The 10,532-nt window shown below is 39.6% G+C and overlaps 1 protein-coding gene across 1 annotated transcript; it reads right to left on the bottom strand.

The window, feature by feature from the left end:
• Positions 1 to 6,664: 6,664 nt before the first annotated feature.
• Positions 6,665 to 9,659, bottom strand: LOC148012349 (pentatricopeptide repeat-containing protein At2g33680-like). Its single transcript, XM_087669145.1, has 2 exons — positions 9,549 to 9,659; positions 6,665 to 9,430 (listed from the first exon to the last, which is right to left on the bottom strand). Exons 1-2 carry the CDS (start codon positions 9,657 to 9,659, stop codon positions 6,665 to 6,667), a joined length of 2,877 nt encoding a protein of 958 aa, XP_087525271.1.
• Between the last annotated feature and the right edge of the window lie 873 nt (positions 9,660 to 10,532).

The raw sequence follows: 10,532 nt of genomic DNA, 5'->3' as shown, positions 1-10,532 counted from the left end.
TAATAAACGTTTATGAGTTTTGAGTGCGCACTCATAATAAATTAAGGTTAGGATTTATTTCTAATCATTTGATTTATTTATGTAGCTGAAGACTGCTAGGTATTCACTTTTGTCGGTTTAATTGTATTATTTTACTAACGATTGTGAATGCTTCAGTTGATGTGTAGAGATAGCAGCAGTGGCGGAGGAAAGCATTGGAGGATAGTGAGTATTCGATTTATGGATTATATTTTGATAGATGCCACGCCTATATTTTGTCATGCCTATTTATTGAGGCATCGATTATTTATTATTATTTTGTATGCGCATGGGCGCACGATTATGTTATTTCTATTTGGACATTGTATTGGGCGTGCCTGACTCTTTGGGCACGGTTATGTTATTTCTATTTGGACATTGTTCTTGGGGACCTTCCGGCATTCACTACGCGAGCATACAGCGTCCGATCGCGCACCAGGAAGCTCTGATACCACTTGTAATGAAAGAAGCTGAGAGGAGAGAGGAGAAGAGCTGAAGAGAGAGAAAGAGTGCAAGAAGAAGAAGGAAGAACACTAGAAGAGGAGAGAGAAAGAGAGAAAATAGGAGAGAAGGAAGGAGGAAGCCATGGAAGGAGGAGATGAAGGTGAAGAGTATGATCTTGATAATAACTGGTTGTCCTAATTTAGGGCTCTTACACCTTATATACCCCAGTCAGTGTGACTGGGTGTCTAAACCCTAGTCAGTGTGTGTATCCCGCTTGTTAACAGATTTCACCTCTTGAAACTACTTGAATCTCAAAGGGATACCTCTTGAAGTATTGAACCACACAATATCATTTGACAACGATACCAAGTCTATGAGAGAGGGAAAATCTAAAAAACCCATTAAGCACCTAACAAAGGTGAAAGAGATAAATTTTTCTAAGCAAGCGGAATCTCTGGGATTGGTCAATATTTTAGAGGACCTCAATGTATAGGACAAAGAGCGTCTCATGAGTCTACTTAAGAAATACAATGATTTCACCTCTTGAGACTACTTGAATCTCAAAGGAATACCTCTTGAAGTATTGACCCACACAATATCATTTGACAACGATACCAAGTCTATCAAATAAAGATCATAATCCATGAATCCTCTCTACATTCATCATATTCAAGAGGAATTAGACAAGCTAAAAAAAGAGGTAGGATTCATCTACGAGATTGAGCATACGGACACCCATCATCATGGTACTCGAAAAGAATGGAAAAGTAAGAGTACATGGTAAGAGTATGTATTAATTACAAGAAGATAAACACTACAATCAAGAGAGGCCACTATCTACAATTGTATACTAATCATATGAACAAAAGAGTGGAAGATAAAGGAGTGTATAACTTTCTTGTGACGGGTTTTCTAATTATGACTAGGTACAAGTCCACCTGGATTATAAGCCTAAAAATGCATTTGCCATGGAATGGGAAGTGTTTGCATACATAATCATGTTGTTTGGCTTGACCAATGCTGTGGCATTCTAGCACCTAATGTGTAGCCTATTCCAAAACATGTTAAGATAATGGCTTGAGGTGTTCCTCGATGAGCTATGTGTCCACTAAACCAAGAGGAACCCCTTGAGAAGCTCTAATTGGTCTTTGAGAGATATCAATAGTATCAACTTTCCTTGAATCCATTGAAGTGCCAATTTTAGGCTAAGCATGGCACCATTTTGGGCCATGTGTATCCAAGAATGGCATCGCTACCAATATTACCAAGTTTATAGGAATAATGGATCTCCTACCACCCAAAAATCAAAAGGGAAATTAGTGCTTTGTGCTAAATTATGCTATGATAGTGAGACCACTCTACAAGCTCCTAATTATCTTGGAATGGACTTGCACGTACTAGGAATGGGATTAAAAAATGCTAAGCTTCTTATGAAGCTCTAAAGAAGGCTCTTATCAATGCACCCATCCTATGGGTCTTGCATTGGACAATAACATTCCACGTGTACATTGAATCATCTACAATTGCAATTGGAGTAGTGTTGTGCCAATTTGGTGAACATAATATCGATTTCCCTGGGATTTTCACTAGTAGACAACTCATTGATGCCAAAATTAATTATTCAATCAAGGAAAGGGATGGATTGGAGGAATATGCAATTAAAAAAATTTGGCCCTATTGTGCCAGTCCAAAGGGAAAATTTGAAACTCTCTCCAATGATTGCCCATCAGCCCTTCAAAGGTGGGGAATAGATTTTATGGGACCCATTAGCCCCATTGCTCAATATTCCCAAGCATTCTACATCATTGTGTCCATGGGCTACATGACAAAATGGATAGAGGCTAGGGCCATTGGAAAGAATGACACCCAAAAAATGGCAAAGATCTTACGAGAGCAATCCATTTCTTGACTATATGTGCCCATGGACTACATGATGATAAAATGGACAAAGGCCACAACCATTCACAACAATGATACCCAAATGATGGCAAAGATCATATGGGAGCAAGCCATTTCTTGATTGGTCTTTGAACCCAAAATCTAATCTTTACGATCCTCAAACTAATGATCGAGGAAATTTGACAAACAATGTACTTATCAATGTGCTAACCAACACTTTGTTTACTTTGAGATTGGACTAGAATCATAAGCTCATGAGAACTTTATGGGCCTATTGAATGCCTTCAAGACAACAATGGGACAATTAGGCTCATATATGGAATTGGCACAATCATGCCAATAGAGTTCATAAGGCTATGCTTATTCAATTCTGCAATGAATCCTCTCTTTTCTCTCTCTATTTTATATGTTGGTTGTTGCTTGATATAAGCATTATATAGGTATTTGCATACAATACCATAGTACAATAAACTATGCTTTGAAGATGATATTGTTGTTGGTGCTACATTAGAGTTGTTCTCATCAAACCCTTTGGTAGATAGATGGTGCATGATGTGAAAAAAAACTCTCATTTATATTTGATCTTGAGATGATGGCTATAGATGAAGTTTTTCAAATTCCTAAGTAGATAAATGGTGATCACAACAGTCAAGTTCTAGATCACTTTCAGAGAACCATTTTATCCTTTACATTACATTACATAATTTTAGTAGCTAGATCTTGAGATATCATCTCTACAAAATACCCTTTTGAAAAGGTGTTTGTCCAAAGTTTCTTCTCAAATGGAGTACTTTTCCAAGTGCGTTGATACTCATGTTTCACATTTACCACCAAGTACACATGATTCCTATTAATAATTGATATTATTGAAATGCGAAGGATGACGTAAGTTTGCAATTCTTAACACCACCATTGAGTCGACCAGCATCACCAAAATGAATATTCTTAGCACCAAGCTTGGCTTGGATCCCGATAGATTCAATCCAAGTGCTAAGTTGCTTCCATAGACATTTTACTTCACAACATTCCCATAGCAAATGATATAAAGTTTCTTCTTCCATTTTGCATAGTGGAGAAAGTGGTGGCATTGGTCTAGTCTTTCCCACACTGGAAATTCATCCATCAAAATACCAAATTTAGCCTCCTTGAAGGTGTTACATATGCCGAATTCTTCTAGCTCTTCTCTTTCATGTCATGAGTTGCATCCTTAGGAACCTGTTTTTGCAGTACTTAATCTTTGGCACTAAGTAGCCTTTTGTACGCTTAGAAGTTACTCCTCTTGTGACAATCCATGAGGGTCTTGCCAATTTCCACTTTTAGGCATTTCAAGGGGTGGAGGCATTTTGTGATGTACAATATTGAAAATTCATCTTTCTTTTTTTGGATTCTCTCTCTTATAAATAGTTGTTTCTTTTCTACAAGACTTCACGTTTACATAATCTTCTCTTCTTCCATCCATCTACCTTGGCCAACATTGATACCCTCCCCCCTATCCATATTTAAACACTCTAATACTTTGCCAATGTACTCTTTTTGGGATAGAGAGCTTTCTTATGTCTATCCCTCATAATTGCTATTCAAAGAATATGGCTTACATTTCCTAAACCCTTCACATCAAAGGTTCTATATACTTTCTTTGAGTGTATCTATATCCAATATAGACTTCTCAACAATAAGCATGTTATTCACATAAAGGATCAAGATCATAAGACTCCCATCCATGGCCTTCTTTATATAGAGCCAATAGTTTGCCTTATTTTGTGTATACCATTGAAAATGCATAAAAGCATCAAGCATATGATACCATTTCCTTGGAGTTTACTTTAGTCCCACATAGACATTTGTAAAGCTTAACACTAGTTGTTTTTTGCCTTGCACAACAAACCATTTTGGTTGTCACATATTGATATCCTCATGTAAGTCCCCATATAAGAAAGTTGTCTTAATATCTTATTGGACAAGCTCCATGTTCTCCTTGAAAGCCAATGAAAGAATTATATGAAAAGTGGTCATCTTGATTGCTAGTGAAAAGATCTTATTGAAGTCTATATACCCTTGTGGTTAAAGGCCTTGGGCTACCAATTTTACCGTATACTTCGATAATGCATTAGATGGAGATATTTCTAGGTTATAAACCCATTTGCGTAGTATTGCATGTTGCCCTTAGACAGCATAACCAACTCTCAAGTTGCATTCTTAGCCAAAGAGTCTTATCTTTGAATACATAGCTTTCTTCCACTTATGACTATCATCCCTACATATAGCATTATCATAACATGAAGGCTCTTGGCAATTTCCCACCATGACATAATCAAGAGACAAAGTGTATCTTTGTGGTGGTCTAGAGACTCTCATAGATCATCTCAACCTGAGTATCTAGTTGTCCCAATTGTCTATCCTACTCTATATGAGGTTGGATACTTAGTTGTGGCACTCCCATTTCAACATTTCCTAGTTATCCTAGCCCTACAGACAACTATTTACGCCTCTTGTCCTCGGTGAAGATTGGTTGCATACTATCTTTTTAGCCTTTAGATTCCATAATTGATATCCCATCTCTCTGTCAAGCTATTCATATCCAAGAAAAATGCATTTATGTGACTTATGATCAAGCTTGTTCTTCAAGTCCTTGGTAATATGCTTATAAACCTCACAACCAATACAACAAGTGATCATGAGAGACTTCCTTGCCATACCATACCTCTTCAAGAATCTTCCCAATCAATGGTCCACTAGGTGATTAATTGATTGAGTGAACATTAGACTTAACAACCTTATCCCAAATCACCACATTTGATTGCATACTCTAAGCCTTTTCTATATGGTTCTATTAATCTCTTTTGCTATCCCATTTTGAGCTACATGTTTAGGGGCAATCAACTCCCTCTTGATACTCACATCTCAAAAATCTCTAGACGACATGAGAGATATACTCCCTACCATTATCAATCCTTAAGAAATTAGTTTCTTGCTTGACTAATGATTTCTTGTGAATTCTTCACTATTCACTTTAAGCAAAATCCAAAACATCTATATATTCTTCTTGCAACGTGAAAGTGATTCCAACTTGGTTAACCTTAATCCAAAGGTTATCAAGAGAGTTATTTTACAAAACTAATACTATGTACTTCTAGAGAATCAAAATGTGAAATTTTTTTGCATAAATAGCCAGACCCCTGAGAACGTATCAAAATATGTCATTTCTATAGAGCATCCTTGTGCAACATCTTGATGAATACTCGAGCCCAAAAGAATCACAATATTTACAAAAATCTCTCTTTTTCTGGTTCTCTTTATCTCTAACAAAGAATCAAGCAAACCCTGTGTAAACAAGTAGACCCTAAGCCTTGGATAAGCTAAGACCTTGCTTAGTTGACCCCCTACTTTAAGGGACAAGTTGTCCATGTGCTTAAGCAACCTTCCAAACCTTATATGCATCAACACACAAACCAAATCCCTTCTTGAACAATCTAAAAACCCAACAAATATGCATTATTTTTAGATATAATTGGATATATTGTAGAATACCTGCTTAGAGAGTGACAAAATGATTGTAGATTTACATAACTCATCCAATTCAGCCTAATCCTCTGTATCAAAGCATTCGAGCTTTACAACCTTGTATCCCAATGGCTTAATTTGCAATTTCTACACTAAAACTTGCCATATTTGTACCTTCCAATAGCTGTATCAAAGCATTTTAGCTTTACAACCTTGTGTCTCAATGGCTTAATTTGCAATTTCTACACCAAACCTTACCATATCTGTGCCTTCCAATAGCTGTAATTAGTGCCACCCAATTTGTCAATGTTAAAGATAGTACTATGATTTGATCTACCAATCATCACGCCCAAGAAATAAAAGCACGGTACAAGGAGACAAACTGCCATAAATGACTGTAAATCAGCCCCAAATCACAGCCAAGTCAATGTCTAAACGGAAGAAAGCACTGAAGAGTAGGGCTGTCTACTAACTGCCAGTAGTGAACTGTCTGAGCACTTGTCACTGACCATTTTTTGTGGAAAATTTTAGAATTGAATTGTCTTGTAACAGAATATACTACACCAAGTCTAAGGCCACTAATAAGCCAACGTTGTGGCCGGTTTGAGCCAAGCACTTGTATAATCACTAGGGTTGGATGTTTTATTAGATAACATTGGGAAAAGTGATATAGTGTATAGTCAATCATATGAACAGACAGTACATGAGGTCTATCAGCTGCTGACTTGTCATTTTCTACTTAAAAAAAGCTTTCTAGTAAACACGTTGGACAATCTTTGTCGCATGTGAAGTGTTCAGTTCTTTATCCCCCCTCCGACATCTGTATTATGACCAAATCTACAATTGGCACATACCCTTTGTGTCTCATGAGAGGACTCAGGGTTCCAATGACAGTGGATATTGCTTTATTTTGCTGACCCTTCACCACAAATTCATGTAGTGTTCCAGTCACCTCAACTAATGCATTAGCTGGTTTTTTCTTTGCCTCTAGCTGTACTCTCATTTCCTCCAGTTTCTTTGCATCCATCCATTTGCCTGCAAACACATAAACATCTGCCATTAGCAGATAAGCTGTGGCATCAACTTTGTCAGACTGAACAAGTTTCTCAAAGCATCTTAGTGCCATGTCCACAGTGCCATGAATTTTACAAGCAGTTAGCAGTGCCCTTAGAATTTCTTTAGATGGAAGACACTGCATGGCTTCAGCAAATTTCTCTGCCTCACAAACTAGTCCTGATCGTGCGAGAAGATCAACCATACAAGTATAATGATCCAGTGTTGGCTTGATGTCATGTACATCAGTCATCAACTTGAAATATTCATGTCCCTTGAGGACCAGACTAGAATGGCTGCACGCCACAAGAACACATGTGAAAGTGATAGCATTAGGCTTTACCCCCTGCTCTTGCATGTTGTTGAAACACTGTATAGCCATATGACCCTCATGATTCTCTCCATATCCCTTGATCATTGCATTCCATAATGCAACATCTCGAAAAGGCAGGCTGAAAAATAATTGTTGTGCTTCTGCAAGAGAGCCCAAGATGGAATACATATCTACTAGTGTGCTGCCAGCAAACACATCCTTCTCAAATCCCCTTTTGGTTACATCTGCGTGTATTTCATGTCCTGTCAATAAGGCTCCAGTAGTGCCACATGCTTTCAAGCTACAAGCAAAAGTACTAGCATCTGGAGATAAGCCCTTTCGCTTCATCTGGGAAAAACAGTTTAATGCTTCCTCATCATGCCCATGCGCAGCGTATCCTGCCACCAATGCTGTCCAAGAGATCACATCTTGTACGGTCAAGTGGTCAAACTCTTTCTGTGCTTCTGCAATGGAACCACACTTAGCATACATAACCACCAGTGTCGTGCTCACAAAAACCTCATTTTCAAACCCTCTTTTGACAATATCAGCATGTATTCCATGGCCTCTGCATAAATCTCCTACATTGCAGCAAGCTTTCAAACTACAAGCATATGTATCAGTAGCTGGCATCATGCCCTCCTGCTGCAGTTGCTCGAGAAGCCTCAGTGCTTCATGACTTAGTTCATTGTCAACGTAACCACAAGTCAATGTAGTCCAAGACACAGCATCTCGAGCCTGCAATCTGTCAAACACTCGCTGAGCTTCTGCAAGCAAGCCTAACTTGCAATACATATCCACAAGTGCAGTACCAACATGGATATCATTCTCAATGGCCATTTTGGTTAACTCAGCATGTATTTCTTGTCCTGCTTCTGGAACTCCACTCAAACCACAAGCTTTCAGACTGCATGCAAACGTGTCAGGAACTGGAGATACATTTTCCAATGGCATCTGTCTGGAGCAATTCAACACTTCATCAATACAGCCATGTTCAGAATATCCTGAAATAAGTGCAGCCCATGAGATTGCATCCCGATTTGGTAGTGTCCAGAAGACTTGCTGGGCTTCAAGAAAGAAGTTGCTCTTGGCATACATATCCACCAGAGTGGTGCCTATATTGAAGTCCCCTTCTAGTCCCCTTTTTACTACTTCAGCATGCATCTCTTGGCCTTTTTCTGTTGCTCCTATACTGCTACAGCCTTTTAGACAGCTAGTGAGGGTGAGACAATCCGGAGCTATAATGTCTGATTGCATTTGCTCAAAACAGCTCAGCACTTCTTTGCCGAACCCATGTTCAGCATATGCTGCAAGCAAAGCATTCCAGGAAACAACATTTCGACCTTGAAGCTGATCAAGTACCTGCTGGGCTTCTACAAGAAAACCACATTTAGCATACATATCCACAATTGTGCTGCCAACATATACATCCTTTTCCAATCCCTTCCTTAAGACATCACTGTATAATTGATTGCCCATTTCTATTGATCCTGCATTTCCACAACCTTTCAAAGTGCAAACAAAAGCAACATCAGCTGGAGATATGCCGTCAGCCTGCATTAGCTCCAAACAACCAAGCGCTTCATCCAGAAGACCGTGTTCAGCATAGGCCCTTATGTGTGCATTCCATGTGACTGTGTCTCGAATCGGAAGCCTCTGGAACACTTGGCATGAGTCTGCAAGACAGCCACATTTGCTGTACATATCAATTGTTGCACTGCCAACAAACAGGTCAGTTTCCAATCCTTGTTTGATTACCTCTGTATGCAAATGCTGGCCTTTTTCGGCATCATTCAGCCAGGAACACGCCTTCAGAAGGGCAACATACATGTAATTGTTAGGTTGTAAGCCATCCTCTTGAAACTTCTGGTATAACCGAATGGCTTCCTGTGGCTCCCCACAATTGACATATCCCAAAAGAAGCGAATTGCAGGAGTGGTAGGTCCAGTGCTGCAAACCGTCGAAGACTCGTTCCGCCTCGGACAAGCTGCCACATTCGACAAGTGTCCATACAAGGTGGTTGCCAAGGACAGCATGAGTTTCCAGGTGGTGCTGTTGCATGTAAGCAAGCAATTTCTTGGCATGGCAGAGGTCCTTGTTGTGGCGACATGTCTGCAGAAGGCTCATGAGGTTCTCGGCAGCGAGCTGCAGAGGCGCAGCCATCTGGCAGGGGTAAGCTGATATGGTGAGGGGAAACCATCTCTACAGGGGCAGCACAGACTGTAAGAGAGCTGCGGCAGTGGCAAGGCTGCGGCGGCGGCAGCTGCTTCTTCTTCTTCACAAGATAACAGGACAATGGCAAAACTCACTGTCAAGGGACCAGAGGCTGTGATTGGAAGTATACAATGCCTGAGAGCAGATCATTGCAGAGATCGTGACGAAAGGATGCAAGAGCGTCCGTGATGCAGCCTGCATTGGTCTGCCGAACCATGATGGCTAATTCTGAAGAAGTTTTAAGCACATTGCCAATGTAAATATTGTGAGCTGAGACAACATCAAGAGCTTCTCCAAGGGTTTGTAATTCAATTGGGCCAATGGCAAAACTCGTTTGCTTCAAGGTCACCTAGCTTTACGTAATGGGAGATCGAAAGAATTTCACTTTTTCGCTGTATATATATATATATATATATATATATATATGATTAAGATGTGAAATATTATAAAGGTATGAATGTACAATTGGGGATCCTGCCCCTATCTAGCAACCACATGACTTACAAGCCTTACCAGGCTACCCTGACTTACAAGCCAAAAACTTATACATCAAAACTTGGTGGAGCTATTCTAATTGTATGAAACAAGGCAAGCTCGTTTGTTCATTTGTCTGGTGTTATCCATTGTAGAGGGGTTCCCAGTGGCCCGTGAAATTGTTGACGGTGAACTCCAATCAGGTGAGGTAGAGTAGACATCGGCAGGAATCCTAATGGTGTAGTCCCTAGTCGTAGCTGTATTTATTATGCTGTGGAATAGTTCAGCAATCTCTCTCTTGATTTTAGCTTCTCTTTCCTCTTTCGAGCATCTAGTACCTAAACGTTTGATGGAGGTCTGCACGTCATGCATCGCTAGTTTTCAGGCATTTATTTGAATTTGCCAACAAAGATCCACTTTAAATTGAGGGAGCAAATCAACATTTTTATCATTAAATAATTTTTCATTGTGTGCAAGCCATATGGACAAAAGAAACATTCCACGTATCAAGGTCCACAAGGAGGGGGAGAGGCCGTTTGTTTCCCCCCAGGAGGATTTATTTCCATGTCAATTTATATGGATGGCCGAGGAGATGAACTCTTGTAACCAGCTTACA

The sequence above is a fragment of the Lygodium microphyllum genome, chromosome 27 (assembly GCF_053477565.2).
Source record: "Lygodium microphyllum isolate KBCC chromosome 27, Lygodium_microphyllum_v1.1.10, whole genome shotgun sequence".
In the NCBI taxonomy this organism is placed as follows: domain Eukaryota; kingdom Viridiplantae; phylum Streptophyta; class Polypodiopsida; order Schizaeales; family Lygodiaceae; genus Lygodium; species Lygodium microphyllum.
Note: the sequence above shows the minus strand (reverse complement) of the source record. Positions and strands in the feature narration are given on the sequence as shown.